This window comes from Chelonia mydas, chromosome 3, assembly GCF_015237465.2.
Source record: "Chelonia mydas isolate rCheMyd1 chromosome 3, rCheMyd1.pri.v2, whole genome shotgun sequence".
Classification (NCBI taxonomy): domain Eukaryota; kingdom Metazoa; phylum Chordata; order Testudines; family Cheloniidae; genus Chelonia; species Chelonia mydas.
In genome coordinates, this window is record NC_057851.1 from 186,871,944 (window position 1) to 186,892,096 (window position 20,153).

The window sequence follows — 20,153 nt, forward strand, 5'->3', positions numbered from 1 at the left end:
ATGATTTCAGTATGTTAATATTGTTCATCTCTTAACAAAAAAAATGGTTTATCACTAATAAAGAAAGGAACAGTTTGAGGCGTACTTCTCTGGGCAGTTTCCTGTTTATAAGACAGAAGATCCAGCAATAAATCTTCTAGAACCTACTTTACTGAAATGGTAGCACACTACTGAAAGTGAAGGGAATCCTTTATTAAAAAAAGACTATGGTTCCAAATCGGGAAGTCCAGGTGCAAGATGGGATAAGTTAGATCATTGTACACCAACAGACTTTGTTAGTCTTATCTATACTCTGCCTTTATGCAAGGGATTCTAAATTGGTGTAATTTACGTGGTGAGGAACTGGAAGGTGTAAATAGTAGGGCTGGTCAAAAACTTTTCACTGAAGCTGGGTTTTTGACTATAAATACAGAGAATAAAACAAATTTTTGGACTTTTTTTTTTTGCGCTTTCTGTGGAAAAACTCACCTTCTTGTCAAAAAACTGAAAATGTTTGTTTTCCAACAAAAAAGTCAACATTCCCTGCAGAGGGCAAAAAACACAAAATATTTTCTGACCAGGTCTTGTAAAAAGATGCAAGTTAAAACAGGATGGGGACTGCTTTAACTTACACTGAAGAGCTGGAAGAAAATGTATGTTATACTATCATGGATTCCCATAGACATGGATGCAGATGATGTAAGCAGGCATAGAGGAATCTAAACTAGGGCACAGAAGTCTAACTCACACAACTTTGTGTATTACTTCTGAATCTGGCCCTGTTTAAAAAAAGAGTTAATTTTACATAGCAGATTACCATGCCTAACCCTTCTCGGGCAGTGCACTATGGCACTTTCACCTGACCAGATTAAGCCTCTTACTAGTTTACACAGGTGCTTCATGAAACTCCTTAAAAACTGGTATTCACTCAAGGAGCCAGGAGCTTCAGGCTCGAAATTTACATAGACATGTCATTTGTGTCTGAAGAGCAGTGCAGACTTCAAGAACTCTCTGTTGTAGAAGCTGTGTTAGAGGATGAACTAGGCAAACAACGAATAAATTTAGTCAATGAATTTTGCCTCGTTTCTTGTTTGCCACAATATTATTACGTAAATGATTTGCCACAATATTCCAACTTCCTTTAATGTATCGGTTATTCAAAATTCACCAAAATGGTCCTGTGAATAATTCTGGATCTGAAATTTGTTGGCATGATTTTTCCCCTCCCCAAAAATGTTTGGTACTTAAATTCACGTAGTTTTGACTGGACAGATACAGGAGGTCATATTATATGTTTCTGTCACTTTATTGAATGAGGTTAACCCAAGAATCAGGTCTCCTCCATGAATAATTACAGTAGATTAAAAAAAGAGACTGCTTTCCATGAACATTTTCCAATATGCACTCCAATATTGTATTTCTGCAAATACTGCTCATAGTAAAGTCGTTTCTGAAAACGGAACACAAAAGGTGTTCAAGTACAATTAAAGCAAGTGTAATTTTAACATTTGGGTGGATATTTATAGTTTAGTTTTTCAGTTTTCCTCCAACTCTCAGAAGATTTGGATTTTTGCCCCAAACTATAAAATAATGTGTTTCATTGGCTTCTGAGGAATTGAAATTCTTTGACTTTATGGTGGTTTCCACACACATATTACATTGGCTACAAGCCAGGAGGTGGGAAAAAATCTGCAACAAAGTAAGACAGGATTTATGGAAGAAGGATTTCTCTTAAAAAAAAAATCTAGTTGGTCTACTGGATAGATTTTGGCTTCAACCAAAATGCTTTCAGAGGTCATGTGGCGCTAAAGACAGATATTATAGGTCAGGCAGTTTGGACAATATGTTGTTTTAATCAGAAGTCAAATTTCCTTTGTGGCCCAAATGATAGAAGCCTGAAAAAAGATGGGCTTATAGAGAATGATACCAGCCTATTGGCTTGGTAGGATAGAGGCAGAGGAGTGTCTGTTTGAAGAGAGGCATGATCAGTGGAGGAATCCATTCGCAATCTACTGACTAGAACTTCTCATTTATGATCCAACATTAGCCAAAAAACAGTCAATACCATGTTTTCTTCTATGGGGACAATTTAGCTCAGATGAGGAACAACAACAATATACAAGGTGCTGTCTTTCAGAACAGGGAATCTGTGATTGAATCCAAGAACTTTCATCTGGCGTATGAGATAGGCAGGGAACGTGAAAGAATGACAGTTGAAGGACATCAGCAACTAGGCTGCAAGAAAAGCAGCTTCCACGGCAAAGCCTAAGTCTTTTCAGCCACCTCAATCATCATGTGGAATAATTCTTTAGGTGAAGAGCAAGTCAAAAGCAACAGTTTTGGGGAAGATTAAAGTGGTCAAGCTTTTTCCATCTTTTGCCAGACTATCTCTGCACAAATTGTGATGTCAATAAATTAATTTGCATGCAGCTATTTGAATCCTGGTTCTTTTTATCTTCCAGAGATTTCTACTCAGGTTCATATTCTTTGTTGGAGAGCATGTCGACAGATCTTCAGGATAATTTTCATCCCTTACTATGAAATGCTGTCTCTCAATCTGTGAAGGAAGATTGGGTTCATCGTGCCATCCTTTTAGTTAAAGATGCCTTCCTCATCCATGAATCCTGGACACCTGTCACTAGGAAGGCTTACATATTTTTTTATTGCATTGTCCACAATAAAATTAAGTGAAAGAGAAGACATATGTTTGGAGAAAAAAGAAAAAGTCTCTGATTCCATATTGAAATATAACTCTGTTATGCTGGCAAACTCCATGAGATCTATGGTATTTTGCAGTGTAAACATCAGCTGTGCAGGATGAAGTTAGGAAGGGTTAATTTAAATTGTACTGTTTCCTTCTAATATTTCCAGCCAATCCTTCTGAAGAGGAGAAGAACAGAAAGAATATTTCTGGTTTCAGTCAGTCCTTTCCCTTTTTATGCTGTCAGCAGGCCAGTGTGTGCTCTCATGTGCTGTGCCTGTGACTACGACCTCTATCCACATTCTAGATGGACCTACACATAGTCTGAGAGGCACATTAACCACATTTGCATTTCTGCAAAATTGTACATTATTTGAAGAGCGACCAGAAAAGACTCAAAACAGAGCCTGCTTTAACTGTGAATGTAAAAAGTAGTTAGCTTGCGAAGTAACCAAACATATATGTGAAATATATTAAATTTAAGCAATATGACATGATTATTTTTAAGGTTAGAATAATATCATCAAAAGAAAAACATCCTGGTATGACATATGCTCCTTAACTGATCTAATTATGATCACAAATTTAATCTTACAATATTCTAAAACAATAGTCCCTTTCTAATAAGCTCTTTCTGCCAAATAAAATCATTGCTAAAAAGCTTTTATTTTATTTATTTGTATATTTTCCATTTTTTACAAATGTATCAGGGTTATTAATTAAGATTCAAAATCTAGACATAGCCATGGAGAAAACTTATTTTCACTCTACAGACAGCAAATCCCAGTAAGTATTTTGTCTCATCTGCCATTTCAGTAAAACAAACTCTTTAGAAAATTCTTGCAAATGATGTTAAAAAAAAATTAGGAAGTCTGATTAAATGACGGGGTTTACCTTGAGCAAATCCTTGGCTCATTCATATTTTAGATCATGGTAATTTGTTTTTAAAAAGGTGTTTGAAGTCCTAGAATTTACCTCTTGGCACCATTAAAAAAAATGTAGTTTATAATCCCCTAATGGGTTTAAACAAAGTCTTCAATAGTTTAAATTGTTATTAAACATCTTTTGGGATTATAATTTTATGGGGGTTTTTTGTGCCTGATTACATGATGAATGTGTAGATCATCAAATACTCATCACAGAACCAAACCAATTACATTGCATAATCCCCCAAATGAAATGAGGTTTTGAATTCCAATGTTTTAAATTATCACGGATTTAAAGGATAGAGAGTGTTCACGACTAGATTCAAGGGGTGGACGAAACATGTTTTTTTAAACTGATTTTAAAACACATTTTAAAGCTGAGAAAGGAGGAATTGATGGGATCAAGGGAAGACTTGCGCGAACAGTATGTCCAGGGTTAAAGCAGAAATTATACCTGCCTTTGTCACAATTACGTTTACACAGATCTTCCTACAAACCTCACTTGAGGCCATTTATTTCAATGAGAAGTTCTGCTTAAAAACTGATGTCATGATACAATCCTTGCACATTAACTGGTCTCAAATATAGAATTTGGGGCCCAAAACATCTTGTCATGTACTGCATCACAAACAAATGTTTTGATAAAACTTGCTGACTTTTACATATAACACCATGATGTTTTGACAGAACATCAGGCTTGAGACAAACACCCTGCCATGCCATCAGAAGAAATCACCCAAATCCCAGCCTTATTTTGGTTGATACATTTACTGTTTTAGGATCCCTTGCTGTTTGGGTATGTTCCACCTACTTTGCCATAATGCACCAGCTTTTGGGTGATATGCAGCTTCTTGGACTGTTTTACAGTTTTATACCAGATTTTATATAAATTGTGATGTATGTGAGACAACTTAACATGCTCACTTATGTAAATTACAAGGGTCACAGATATGTTTTGCCTAACTAATAGCAAAATTGGCCACCTGTTCCAGTGTAGAATTTTAATAAAAAGTAAGCATCAATGTCAGAGTAACAGTGGCTAAAAATATTTCGTTTTAAGCTGCCAGTGTGGTCACTATTTTTAATAGCATTTTAACTACTGGTGTCCTAATTTTTCTCTATGCTAAAAATAATAGCAGCAGCCAATCTGGATTAATTTATCCCCCTGAGTGTCCCTGCATGCACAATCTACAAACAGAGAAGACAGTACTTGTCTGGCCTTTGGACATACACTAAGTCTGTCCTGCTGCATCACTGAAAATAATGGGGATTTGCTGAATGACACTGCTCTGGGAGTATTGTACAAATATGGCATTCAAGGAGTTAAAGCCTTGATTTGGGTTTTTTTTTTCAACAAAGAGAGAGTTTATTTTTATGTGGAAAATGAGAATTAAAGGGCAAACATTAGAAAAGGAGGTTCCTGTCTGTACACAGAAGACTTGATTTTTTTTAATGTAATAACTGCATAGAGAAAATTAAAACCAATCTATACACTTTCTAAAGATTGTATTAGTTCTACATTTCTTTTAAATCATTCCAACCACTAATCATTAGTATGAAACTCAGCAATTACTGTCTATATCACTTGATTCCCTGTCACTGATGTGTGTTAGTGTTAATAATTGAGGGAAAGTTTTTATCTTTGAAAGAAGTTCTTTGAGATAACAGCCAGCCAATTAGAATGCTGGTTTTTTACATTGCTACCAACGGAATAGTGCTTAGCACTTATATAGCGCTTTTCATCTGTAAATCTCTAAGGGTAAGTATCATCACCCCATTTTACAGATGGGGAAATTAAAACACAGGGAAGTTAAATGATTTGCTGCAAGTCAGTACCAGAACTGAGAACAGAACCAAGATCGGATTCCTAGTCCAGGGCTGTCTCCACTGGAAAATACTGCCTTCCTAACTTTTTTCACTTTGTTTTATTAAAGAAATTGCAATAGTGGGGAAAAGGAATTTTTAAAAAAAATTAGATCGCATCACTAACATTGCCAAAAAAGGAAAAATCCAACGCTGTTTTAAAAATCTAGAATCCCTGGTTTCTTCTGCCCCTTCGTTTAAGTGTTGGTCTGTGGGGCATGCTCTCAGTCTCTCTCATACACTGAGCCTTTGTCTGTCAATTCTGCAACACTGTGGATAAAGATCCAGATGAGGCAGTGCCTACTCTGCCCCTTCCTGTGAATTGTGGGCATGGCCAGCCTCAGGGAAAATGGCGCCCTGGGCGAACTTGTATTTTGGTACCCTGGCCCACAGGGGCACTCCATCCCCCCATTGTCTCTGGTCCCCACAGCTCCCCATGCTCCTCTGCCTCCCCCGTGCAAAAATTTGTATTGAAAGAGGTGGCGGGGCTCAGCCCCAGCATAAATTAAGCACTGGCTGGGCTCCCAGCTCTGTAGACAACACTGCAGCCAGCAGCAGTGCAGAAGTCAGAGTGGTATATATGGTGTACTGCCACTCTGACTCTTCTGCACTGCTGCTGCGGCTTGTGGTGCCTGGCACTTGGCTCAAGGAGTGCTCCGCGCTGTCACACATGGGCTGCATCTTGCTGGAGCCCATGGCCATCCTGAAGGGGCGTCATTTCAGATTTGGGGTTGGGGGGAACGCAACTTTAACCTGAGAAAACTAGTTTTTTCCCCAAATAATTTAGAAATTAGCTTACAGGAGCACTGTATCTAATTCTCATATAAAGAAAGAAAAAATATATACAAACACCACTTAGAGACATATTTTAAGCTTATATGTAAGTTTAGAACAATCAGAAGATAATACAGCAAGATATTCCCAATCCCAAGTCTGGCTGGTCCAGCTGCCCTCCTGCAGCTCAGTCCATCCTCCCTATCCAGATGCTGCCACGCCTGCCTGGCTGCCTCTAAGTCCCGTTGGCTGTCAGTGGGTCAGGTGGGTGGGAGGTACCAGCACGGCACCCCCCTGAGCAAGGCACCCTGGGCGATGGCTCAACCCGCCCACCCCTATGGCAGGTCCTGATTGTGAATCTGGGTCTTACATCCCCTCCTAGGCCAGCTTCTGCCACATGATTCTCAGGTGGGAATCTGTCTCCTTACTACCCAGGCTGAGTTACCAGAATTTGTCACCTGCACCGCCAGAATGTTGAACTCATGGGGCTGAGGCAGGTAAGGCAGGAATGGGATTTGGGAATATATCCCCTCCCATTTTTTCCTGCCCTGGATGCTGCACATATAGTCTGTTCAAAATAGAGTGCCAGACCTGGCAACGGGTCAAGCAGCTGGATCATCATCAATAGTTATGTCCCTTTCCCACCAGGCATTTCTTCAGGCCTAACAAGGTGTGACACTTTTCCCTCTAGGAGTGTCTCTCACCCAGCTGTGGGTTCAAATGATCCTGTAGATGCCAGTGGGTCTTGTGGCGCATCAGGTCTTTAAACACTTAACCTACATTACGATGGCAAAGCCTTTGGAGTCTTGCCTTCGAAAAGGAGTATTTTTTTCTTTATGGATTCTAATTTCCAATTTATTCTGACAGAACCACGTCTATAGGCTGTGCTGTTTCTTAGGTCGTTTTCAAGAAGTTCCTTTCTCAGATGGATTATAATTGGTGAGTCCTGAGTTGCAGCATGTTCAAAGGTTCTGCGTGGGTAACCAGGAATCTGGAGACTGTCAGTGTCTCCTGAGATTTCAGGCCTGGCTGGTAAGACAGGTACCCTTAAATGAAAAAGGACAGAAGGGCCTCCCTTCCCCTCTCGCATTCCTTAGTAATGAACTTGATTCATTTGTCTGTCAGCTGATGACGTACAGCAGCTCAAAGATCAGTGCAATATACACCTGAGGCATGTAAAGTTAGCCAACAGCAAACGGCTTTCTCTTCTGGAGCACCTGAACCCTGCGTCACCACTCTGACTCATGCTTTTTGATTCTTCCTGGTGGCTGGTTGTGTTAATTGGCCACCATTTCATTTGTCTTTTCAAGGAAATGAAGAGACCTGCAGGTTTGAGATCTTTTCCTGAGATTTTTTTTTTTCTTTTAAGGAGAGGATTGAATGAGTATTGTACTCTAATCTGTAAGGAGTGTCCAATGCACTGGGGAGGCAATGGTTCTGGTGTACACATTTATAGAGGATTGATGCACCAAGCAGTCATTAAATGTCCAGAAGTTTTATAAGCTGGACTGGGCTGTTACCACTTCCAAATTTTTCCCAGTTCTGACCTGGGCCTGGAAATTCAGTAGTAATCAGGTCCTTCATGCATATTACTAACCCCAGTCAAGGCAATCCCACAGAATGATGCAACTTGTGGGCATCATCATCGTAAGGTATCTACCACTGAATACCTAACTTACAGGTATATAAATCACAGAAACAATGGCATTGTCTGTCTCATTTCCAGGAAGCGAGTGCATGAGCCTTCCACAATGAGTGTTCTTACAGGACCTTGGCATCTGACAGTGTTTGAACTAGTAGAAAGATCTGTTGCCCCAAATACCTGCAGTTGCTACTGGACTGTATTCTCTTTTTTTTCTGTTGTCTCTAATGTGGCATGTCAGAAGCAGTGTGTCGTGCAGCTCTCTACCAACCCTAATCCAGTTAAAGTCATCTCTTTCCAGAATATCAACATACTTCACTGAATTCTTTCTGCGTACACGTGATTGGTCACTCATTTCAACGCAGATGTTCTCTAGTGCTTTCACTGGTGGAGAGACAGGCCAAAGCTGTATGTAGCCTTCCAGAGTAGAAAGACATCTTCTTACCATGTATGACCATATTATGGTAACTTTGTATTCTTAGTCTGCTGTTAACCATAACATGTTTATGAGAGCCTAACATGTCTGCTTTTCTGAGGAACATTTTCAAGTTTTTTTGTATTGGAGAACGGTCCATGATCCACCTGGAGCTGATTTGACCTGGCTATAACAATGAACCACTTGCAGTAGCTGGAAGTAGGGAGTGTGATCCTTTACAGTTTTACAAGACTGATCAGGCAAGCCTCAAGCCAGCATGACGCTGCACAAATGTATGGATAAGGAGGATCTTCATTAAGCCTTTGTTTAATTACAACACAGCTAACTCTGGTTTGGCTGCTCCTCCGCAGGGATGGTGGATTTTTAATTAGATTTCAGTTCATTGCCATGCTGGAGAAAGAGCATTACCTTTATTGCACTGGTCCTGGAGATTACTGCCTTCACTCTACAGAATGAGGCAGTTACTTCATTGGCATTGCCCCAGAATGTACTTGCCACCAACTAGTGGCAGTCTAGTTGTTATAGTAAGCACCTTGCAGCAAAGCAATTGTCTTATATCTGCAATGCACCATTCACACCCATTGCCCAAGTCTGTAAAGCACTTAGCACATTGTGCTTCTGGAAATAAATATTGATAATATAAATAATAAATATTTCTTAGAGCACCTCAGATATAAAAGACAGTTCAAGCAGGAAGTGTAGGGGCTGGTCTGAGTTTGATTATTGCACTTGGTTGTGCGTTGTAATTGTTTGCATTGTAACTGCAGAGTTGCCACAGTGTCTCTCTCCAATCTTGGAGCATAGGAAAGAAATTGGCAGCCACTGCATCAGCCAGCTGGCGCAGAGATGTCAGGCTGGTATGAGGATCAGAATGTCACTAGACTTAAGGGCCAAGATTGAGTGTATCCATTGGCTATTTGCAGAATACTTCGATGTCAGTTGCCTGCAATCTTGTAAGTCACTGAGTGACATCAGAGCCTGCCAGATTCTCGTTGTATATCTAGTAAGAAGACAGCCCTGTAATGGGGGTTAAGCATTCCCTTTTCGTTTGTAATGTAACTTCAACCTTCTGAAACACCACCTTGGAGTGGTCTAAGATGCTCTTGAGAAAGGGATAGCATGGTGCCACTATACCAGTTGGTATGGACTGTGCCAGTAAGGGAAATCAACAGGGAGGTGTCTAGGACCTATCTGGGCTTGGGCTTGGGCAAGTGTGATCAGGCATGAAGGTTCATTTACAGCAATCCAGGATGGTGAAGGGAGGGAAGAATTCCCTGCCTGATACAGGTTTGTCAGACATCCAGTATCTAGTTATTTGGCACAGGGAAGGAAGTAGGGATGACGAGAGGAAACATTCATTGAAATTTACTAATTTGGCAGAAACTTATTGTGGCTGACTGAGTTGATTGGCTTCTTATTTTACCCCTAACCCAATGACAGGCAGGGAAGAGAGTGGATCATTGATGCAGTGGGAGATCAGAAGTGGGGAATGTACTTTAATATCATATACCTGGTTTGGGCCTCATTCTTCCATTACTCAAAGGGTCCGTTGGAGGATTTCAGTCTGTGGGACTGAATCCCACGTGAATGAACACATGGTGATGCTTCACCATATGGAAGCCACAATTTAACCCCCAAAAAGAGTGGCACTAGACATGTCTGACTGTTGGGTAACAACTGAAGGTTTGACAGATACTATACCTCATTAATGAAAGCGGCAACCTAAAATTCCACCCAGTGCACCTGCCTAGAATTTTTATTTCTAATCACAGAAATAAGTATAGTTGCTGTGGCAACAAATAACTGTACATCTCTCCCCCCCCCCCTTTGTGATATTAAATACAGTGATACCCTTACACTCTGGGACCGAGAAAGTCTCAAACAAATTAAAAATAATGCTCTTCCATTACAGCAGATACGCTCCGACCTCTCTCTAATAGGAATTATGTGATCTCTGACACATATCTGAATAAAAGCTTTGGTTTTTCCCGCTGCCCCCCCCCCCCCAATGATTCTCGGAGGTTCTCCAGAACACAGAACAATGGGCCAAACTCTGCTCTCCTCTACAAAGCAGCAATTCACCCTGAAGTCAACAGGAGCTGCAGTCATGTGAACAAGGGCAGGATTGGTCTAATGTTATTACTGTAAGATCTATCACACTTTCCGATGACCTCCTGTTAACAACTGCACTCAAACCAAAGAGCTAAAAGCAACAAAAACAAAGATATACTATAAATACTCTCTCTCTTGGCATCTAGAAATGATGTAAAGACACAATTGGAAAAGCACCCTGAACTGCCTGTCAATAACATGTTATTAAATATTTTTGTCTACTACCACCATGACCATGACATTTTCCATGTTCATTTCACAAATGTGATCTAGAGTTCACTTACTGTTAGATGCTGGAACAGCCATGCCCTCATGATATTTGTGGCTACTTTGGGAAAGATGCCACGCTTTTTATGTCGCTTTTTGTCCTTATCTGGATCATCATCATCACCTGTGCTGGGGGAAGCTACACTGTTGTCCAAGCCGTCACCTGTAAATATAGTGAATCAAATTTTGACTTATGCTATCTTTAGATACTTCAGTCAAAGCCTGACTTTGGGGTATATGAATATTTAAATGGGATATAAAATTCTTTCATGCTGTAATTCCTGGGGAGGGGAGAGAAAAACTCTCTCAGCCAAATTCTGGTTTATTCTGAACAACTATAAGAATGAGATAGCCATTTCTCACATTTGATTCAGCACAGCAACAAAAAAAGTGACAAGCACCCTGCCTGCCAAGGTGGAGGAGGGGGAGTCTCTTCATTACCTGTTCATCACAGAAATCTCTCTGTGTTTACAGATCAGGCAAATGGTGTTTGACTCAAATTGTGGCTTGCAATGTATTGATGATGTAATGTCACCTTAACATACAGCAGCCCAGATGCCATGTTCCACTCTGAGATGCAAAGTTCAAATTCAGAGTCAGCTTGCTGGCAAATCTCTTGCACCATTTGGTCCTCTACCCAAGTTCAAAGGGACAACAGTAAGATTGAGGCTCTATCTATATTAAGACTGGAATTTTCAAAGCAGCTAGTTGTCCAACTCACATTCACTTTCACCAGGACTTGGACACCTAATCTTCTGAGATGTTGTTAAAAATCCCAGCCCAAATAAATTCATGCTGGGTTAACAGCATTTATTCCAATGCAGTATGTAAGCCCTGCCTTGTGCTGGTGCACCACCTCTACATTGATCCAGCGCAAATTTCCTTAACACAGAGAGGGCCTTAAACTCGCCAAATTAGCAGCTCATCTACGGGAGCATACAACTGGATAGCAGTGGCTTTTGTCTGTGGTGAAATAGTGGCCTTGTGTGCAGAGAAAAACAAAGGTTTAGAGTGCATGGTCAATCAGTGCACCATTTTTGTTTAAAGCCCCCAAAATAGTTCATAAACAAATCCATACAGTGATTTATTCTGTTCATCCCCGCCATGTGGATTGAATAGTGTACCATGGCTTCCAAGGATAGTACTTTTATGATTAGTGCGGAGTTGTGATGCAATTAGGCAAGTATTCTTTACACCCTGAGGCAAGAATGACCAAGAAAATCAACCAAACTGAGCTGAACCAAGAGTTTAACTCTATTCTGTTAGGAATAAAAAAAAAAAAAAAAAGATGGGCTTTGGACTGTCAAAATTGTGATACATTATGTAGAGTTTAACTAAAAAAGTGACTAAGTTTTATATTTTTAGTATTTTTCCTATTTTACTACTGACTGTAGTGAATTTGTAGCTGTCTTTATGACTGATTGTGTGTATTTAATGCAAGACTAGACTTGAATATTCATATTTATAAAACAAGGTCCTCATGAAGAGTCCAGATATCTTTGGCTGATAAATTCTTTGAAAGCTCAGTAGGTTAAAAACAAAAAAGAAAAAGAAAAAGAAAAAAAAAGGCTTTTATACAGAGAAGCAATTCACCATATAAAATAATAATTCATAAAAGAAACATGAGCAAAGGAAACAACTCAACAGCATTTAAAATTTCCACGGGCTAATCCACTTTCTATCTGTAAAACAAGAGCAAGGAAAAGAAAAATATTACATGTTCATTGATTAAAAATGAAAAGCTTCTAACCTAATGACACTGTCTTTCACCACCTCCCTATGATTGTTTTACTGCTATTTTTAAAATATACTTTCTATCCATTTCTAACCCCCTTCAGATTAATTTAGTAGGCAATGCCTAGTGCCTGACTAGAAGAGAATTCATTGATAATTTATGGAAATATGTACTATAATCCAACGGAGATGACTTTTTTCCAGCTTTGTGCATCAATAGATAATCAAGGCCTTAAAGCAGCCTGAGCTTCCCATTACCTCAGGCAAAAGAATTCCTGAAAGCATGCCTTCAGGGCACCTGAATTATATACTCCATTAGGAGAGGAAAAGCTTTCTGCATTCCATGTATAACACTCCCCAGAACCTTTCCTGTTTATTTCTGCTGTATGAAAGCAGAAGCATTAGGAACAGAATTTTTTAAGTGAAGACTTATGTAGATACAATGGAGAAACCTTTCAAGCGAGAGCCAGATCACCTCCTTCAATCCCTGGCAGTGACCTATCCCAAATAAAAGGTTTCTGTTACATCATTAGCTCAAGCCAAAAACAGCCTTGGCTTAATGCACAGTTTGTTCTTCCTACTGTTTTTAGGCAAATACAGCTACTTTACTCCCATCTGGGAGGGAAATTACACTGCTGGGTTGTAATCTAAGACAAGATTTTCATTGGAAGCAAATGCTTTCAATCCAGTATAAATACTGGTGCATGTTCAGAAAAGCCTAAAACAATAAACCCTAGTCCTGTCCGACACAAGTTAGGGAAGGTGAAAGGGGGAAAGTGGATAATAAAGCAACAAACTATTCTAAAAGCAAATACTTTCATACATTTTAAATAAATTGTTTAACCTCTTCCACTTTTTGAAATTGAAAATTGATCCTGTAAAGACTAAACCTCAGAGAAAAGTCTAAATGGTCAATTGTGTTTTTTAACATTTCCATTCACTCTGCAATTTGATACAGCCACCTCTATGAGGTCTCCAGAGAATTTCTTTCCTTTTTTTTTTTTTAAATCACATCACTAACCAAACTTGAAGAACCACTGACCAACCACATGGTAGCAGCTACGAACCACGTTTGTAAAATGTCAGCAGTGACTTCATTCCTGAAGTCGACTTCTCCTACCGCCAAATGAAGGCAAACTGAAAAGGTGGAAATAATCATAAAAATGATGCTAGTCCATAAACAAGCTTACAGCCTCATTAGTATAGCAGTAGGCTCCACTGGGTGATTTATGCTCGTTTTGCTGATGCCATGAGGAAATGCCATAGGGCAACTTTAGCCAACTGCTAATGGTTTCTGACAGCTTCTTAGCAACTAGTGCAAGCAACGTTGTGGCGTTTGCTAGTGACAGAAACTGAAAATGTCATATTATCTGCCCATGTGTCACGAAGCCCGTGTGGCAATTAACTAGTAGGCCAGTGACTGAGGGGCCAGAAGCTCTTAAAAATGGCCTTTGGCTATTCAGGGGAAGAGTATGCACACTGCTTGCATTCGTGTTGCACATATGCAACATTTTAATGCAGAAATCTGGTTCACACTACCTCTGCCTCAGTCACTGATGAGTTCGGTCCACTCAAATCCTTTGTCTGCAGAGAAACTCCCAGTTGCTTTCTCTTTAGGCATTGCATGACATTATCAGAGGAATTTAAAGTAATCTGTCTTGATATGATTGTTTGAAATGGCAGTTTAATTGGCAATACCTGATTCTCTATTTTTGAGCATTGAATCCAAAAGGTGCTAGCTGTTTTTCTGCTCTCTCACAAATTAGTCTAAAAGGATTTAAGATCACTGAAGCAGACTTATTGCCTGTCAAATTGCTAGGAGCAAAGGAACTCTGCACAGCAACTAGACACTATTTAAAAAACACCGAGCCTATAACAAGCATAAGGAGAGTCTTGGCTCCACATTTCAGTTTCCAAGCTATCAAAACCATGCACTATATGTCAAACTGTCAAACCTTTCAGCATGGCCATTTGCCCTTTCAAATAATATTTAAGAATTGTTTTTACAAAATTTTATAGGCCATGGTCTAGTGAAAGAGGCCAACCAACAAAGAAAGGAATTTGTACTACAATTCGTCCATGGACAATTTCTTGTGAGACCTGGGCCTATCCCCATGGAGTAAGGCAGGTGACCTGTGGCAGCTCCCAGGCTGTCAGAGAGCTCAGATTTCAAACACGCTCGACTCAAACATCCCAGAGTTCCCTATTTAAGCACACCCAGGCATTTAGGCTGTGCTATCTTGTTCCTTTCAAGAAAGGATAAAGCAGCATTTATTGTATTCAGACCATTCAATGGGTCAGACTGGCCATGTCAGCAGGGGTTCCTCTCATTCAGGTCAACCTCCCCCCACGCCCCCAGACACATTCTCCTCCTACAACTTCCCTTTTTTCCCCTTCCTCCACACCCCAAAATTTGTAGACAGAAGCCGCAAAAAGGCAACAAAGTTTGTAACAATCCCATAGCATACAATTACTCCTGATGTTTATGGATGGTCATTTGTTGGCAAAATAGGTACTTTATAGGTATGCTTGCATTCATTCATAATAATGATGCGCTGCAGTCATAAAAATCATATGACAAGTTTAAACAATTTTTCCAAGTTTAACGAGCCAAAAAAAGATCCTACTGCAATATTAAAAGATAGGAAGTATAACTTTTCATTAAATATATTAGGCCTAGGGCAAATTTTCAAACATAGAAGCCCGAAATTAAGCTCCTAAATCCATATTTAGGCTCTAAAATAAAAATGACCCGAATTTGCAAACGTACTGAATAGCCCTTGCTCCCATTCATTTCACTAGGAGCTGCAGATGCTCAGCACCTTGGAAAAATCAGGATAACTTCTCTTTAGGGGCCTAAGATCCCGATCCCACAAACATTTGCACATGAATGACTTTAAACATCAGAGTAGTCCTGTTGAGTTCAGTGGAACTATTCCCAGGCGTAAAGTTAAGCACGTGAATGAGTCTTTGCACAACGGGTCCAATTCAGAGATTAGGAGCTTAATTTCAAGTACCTATGTTGAGAAATTTTGGCCATAATTTATACTTCATACAAAATTCATGTACATACATATAGCGGGCCAAATTCTGCTTGCATTACTCACATTAGTGGATTATTTACATGAACAAGGCCAGAAAAATATGGATCATTCTATACAATTTTTTCTAAATACACTTGGCTAGAAAATTAACTCCTTTTCCAACGTATTTTTAGGCTACGGACACCTCATTAATTGTCTTAAAAGTTAACTATAGCTTCAAAAAAAGAAAAGGAGTACTTGTGGCACCTTAGAGACTAACCAATTTATTTGAGCATGAACTTTCGTGAGCTACAGCTCACTTCATCGGAGTGAGCTGTAGCTCACGAAAGCTCATGCTCAAATAAATTGGTTAGTCTCTAAGGTGCCACAAGTACTCCTTTTCTTTTTGCGAATACAGACTAACACGGCTGTTACTCTGAAACCTATAGCTTCAAAGACAATCTAAGAAATACCCTGCTCCCTGAAAATATTTTCACAATACACAATCTTATGCAATAAGTTGCTATTTCATTCTAAGTAACATTTGTATGATCAAATTTCTTTTAAAAATATTAATTTTTTCCATTACAAGAACACTTATTCTTCTTAAAAGGCTACATTCCAATCCTTGCTCAAGAGCTGAAAATTTTGAACATTTTAAAGAGATGTTATTCAGGGGAATTATAGTGGTTAAATTAGATTAAAATTGCCGGGGGAAAAAATAGCTTTACTACAAGTCTTAAAAATTAGACAGCACTGGAACTTGCACAACGAAACTGCAGGATGGAGTCTACATTCCAGGGTCCAGCTTTTACAATCCACTTTTAGATAAGAATCTAAATCCACCACTTTAAGGAGTTCACTGAAGAAATGTACCCAAAAGCACTGGAAAATACTCTCAGCAACTTTTAAGTGCACCCTGAATTGCAAGACACCATTAACATGGGACTACGCCAATGTCCTTTAAAATAAGGAGGCTATATTGGATTTTGTATCAGAGTGACATTGTTCTCGGTTCTAGCGAAACAAACACACAGCTTCTCTTCATTCATAGTCTTGTAGATAATGTTGTCTTTTTAAACTCAATACAAAGTAAAAATTAAAAAAAAAGCATTCAGGTATGTGTTCCCCTTTACTTCTGACTATTTTTATTATGAGACACTTCAAATTCTCTAAGCAGAATATTTAACTTTTAACCATTCATTCGCAGCTGTGTTGGTCTTTTCCTCTTACATCCTAAACAAGAGCATAAGCCTTTTGGTAACCATTCCTGATCTTAGGTGCACTGGAATCTTTTTCCACAGTCAAAACTGATGTCCATATAATCAAGACAAGTTCACAGTAAAGGGCATTCTGGGAAGTTTAGTAGACGTCAAAATGATGTTTTTGTATCTGATTGCACTGGAAAGACTTGCTTATTAATGAATAATTTAAGCTAGTATAATGTTCCAGAGAGATTTTAAATAGCATCAAAACAGCTTTCCTCAAACTTATGTAGGAAGGGTTAATTACAAGCACTTTTCACGATATTTGCACTATTCACTCAGATGCCCCTTACTGAAATATGTAAGATATGTACTGTATGTTAGCCATCAATTTGCTGCTTTCACACCTGCACTAAAAAGGGCCCAATCATGCTAAATACTGAGATTTTCCTGTAAGATGGATAGCATCTTCAACTTGGCTTTCAATGAACTCAATGAGAGCCAGAGATTTTCAGCTCTGAGAAGGAGCAGGCCCGAAGATGCTGTAAGTCTAGAGTGGGACAGAAGGAATTACTCTATCAGACCCTGACTGTTACTGTCCTTGGATTGACTGGAGCTAGGGAATATAGAATATGTGGAACACCCATTCAAATTTGAACCCGGAAAGTAGTGACCAAAAGTCATTTCTATATGACAGTTTTTCAGAGGCCTCTGAGAAATGGGTTGCTGGTCTAATTCTAGTGCACAGATGTTCCCCCTCTAACTGGCACTAAAATCTAAGGGGTGAATGGGTATGAAGACTGAAGCACCCACCCACTCCAGAAGAAGTCCTACACACACTGGCATGATGCTTGCACAGCCATCATCCATGCTGTACTTGTTCTGTGCATAAACAGAAGGGTTCACGTGACAGGCCTGTCAATCTGGTGGCTTTCACAACAACCACATTTTTTAAAAAAAATAAGTAACATTACCCCATTGTGACAATATCTCAACTTGCCAACACCCAAACATGGGACTAGAAGTGAGAACAGGGAAGACAAGAAAAACAGTAGTGTAGAAAGCTTAAAGTGGCTGTGGGGTTTCTTTATTGTAAATAACATTTCCTGTTGCTTAAATTTCACAAATAGTTATTTCTGATGCAAGTGCATGATTCAATGCCTGCTGAAATAAATAGGAAGAATTACATGGACTACCTTGGGCTTTGGATCCATCCCCAAAAGACTTACAACAATGGATGTTTGGGGTCAGGGTGAATTTAGAGCACCCTTTGCAATGAGGGACAAATTAATTAAGGAACAGGCTTGTTAACATATTTAATGAAAAGAGATAATGAGGAACAAAAAAGGTTGAAAATGAGCAATAGCAATGCACAAACACAGAATGGTTGGGTTTGCAGGCATATCTTACAGAGGTGCCTTACATTTTTCATGCAAGGATTCAGATCATGACACAAACAGCAGGGGGTTGCCAGTCACAGATAGTATCCATATTTACAAGTTACTAAAGGAAACAGTTGCAAAAATAGCCTACACAAACATTCCTATATGGTGTAACCTGGCCAGGTATAAATTACACTCTGGCATTTGACAAATTTTCAAAGTTTTTTCTTCTTGAATCATTGTACTTTGTTCTTTAGAGACAGGAGCACCTTTTTCTAGTAACTTGATCCCCCTTTTTTACTTGAATTCCCCTCAGGCAAACCACCAGCAAATTAGCTGTCTACACAAAGAGTAAAAACAGCATTGATGAATAGGGAAGAAACACAGATTTTACTCATTTTCTTCCATTCAGCAGTTTTTATAGCTAAACACCAAGGAAAAAAAACCTGCAAAATGTAGTACAACTTCTTAATGGAATCCAGGAAAGTCCAGTATTATGGACAAGTTGCAAGATATTTCTAGAGTTATGTATCTATACTCTGTATTAAATATTAAAAAGAAAGCAGTTAATTTAATGGGAAGCCAACAACTTTCTCCTGCCAAAAAACAGAAGCTTACTTTGGGCAGTTGTAAGAATAAATATTGCATAGAAAGAAAAATATGCTGTTTTAACCAGGAAAAGTCAAAAGCGCTTAGAAAAATATTTTAACTAAAATCTAGTATAAATGTCATAACACTTGTTGAGGAAAAATGGATTCAATATGAAAAAATTTACACACTTTGTTCAAATATGGTACTTTTAAAAAACCTGTTGGCACATTAGCTGAGGAATCAGCCTATTATGCTGTCAACAAGAAGGAAATAGTCTATCTACTAGACATAAAAGTATTTTGGCCTGAATTTTGATTTGACTTGCACTTATGCACAGGTTACAAACTGGGAGTATATGAAGCAGCAAAGGAGCGTGTCTTCAGAATCACACTACCATGACAGTCTGCCGAAATGTACATTGCTAGTAAAAAGGGTCCAGAATCTCTGCTACTGTAAATCAACCTGGCTCCACACCAGCTGAGGATCAGGCCCAGTAGGTGGAAGGGCCTCTCTGCGCATTTTACACAGTTTGTAGGACACCTGACTTGTGGCTGAACCTAAATGGATGCAGGAGGTCCAAAGCAAAGAGGAGAGCATCCCAGTTATAGCCTATTGGCCACTTTATTTGTGGGAGTAATTTCTCCCAACCAAGTGTTACCATAGGCCATCTTCCCTCAGCAGGGCTGCCTTTGTCCTGCACCCTGCCAAGAGATAGGAAGCAATAATTTTTCACTGCTTCCTCCAGTCTGAGAGGGAGATAACCAGAGATGCTCAGGAATTTTCTGTCAAAATTGTTTATGGACAGTAACATTTCAATTTTGCCACAAAATTCTGATTTTCAGTAGGGAAAAAAAATCAAAACAAAATATTTCATTTTGGTTTGACAGCAAATCAAAACATTTGGGTTTGTCAAATTAACTAAAATGTTTTATTTGGGGTCAGCTCAGCATTAATCTGTGCTTGCCTGAGCTGCCACATGGTCCGCCCCTCTGGTTGAATTGCTGCAGGGCACCATGGAAGATTTAGAGGAGAATTGTGGCATGAGGCACCTGAACGACAACTCCCATGAGGCACCATGGCAGCTCAGTGAGACACAGTGATTTAAAGGGCTCCTCAGTGATTTAAAAGGTCCGGGGCTCCGCTAAGGTAGCGGCAGCTGGAGCCCTGGGCCCTTTAAATTGCCCCCGAGCCCCGGGGCTCCCAGCTGCCTCTGCAGCTGGTAGATCAGGGATGATTTAAAGGGCCCCGGGCTCCCAGCCACCACTACCGCAGCTGGAGCCCCAGGCCCTTAAAATCAGGATTTAAAGGGCCCGGGGCTTTAAGGCCCTGCCTCTTCCAGTTAACACCACGCCTCTTCCGGTTGAGGCCACGCCCCCTGCTCAGGACTCCGGCGTACCAGTAAGTCCCCTAACTTACTTTCACCCCTGGAAGTGGCAGAACCTTCTGCTATATGAAATATTTTGGCATTTCAACTTCTTGTCCCTGATTGAAGATGAAAACAAATGTTGAAATATCAGA

At 39.6% G+C, this 20,153-nt stretch overlaps 1 protein-coding gene across 5 annotated transcripts in view; it reads right to left on the reverse strand.

Moving 5' to 3' along the window:
- The window catches only part of MEIS1 (Meis homeobox 1), a 124,177-nt gene that overhangs the window by 46,326 nt on the left and 57,698 nt on the right, over positions 1-20,153 (reverse strand). For all 5 annotated transcript variants that reach the window (XR_006289937.1, XM_027825323.3, XM_037896035.2 and 2 more), the window contains one exon: positions 10,718-10,863. Coding sequence is in view for 4 of the 5 variants with exons in the window: in XM_027825323.3 (XP_027681124.1) it covers positions 10,718-10,863 (146 nt within the window). In the remaining variant the exon portion in view is untranslated. The remainder of the gene's footprint in view (positions 1-10,717; positions 10,864-20,153) is intronic.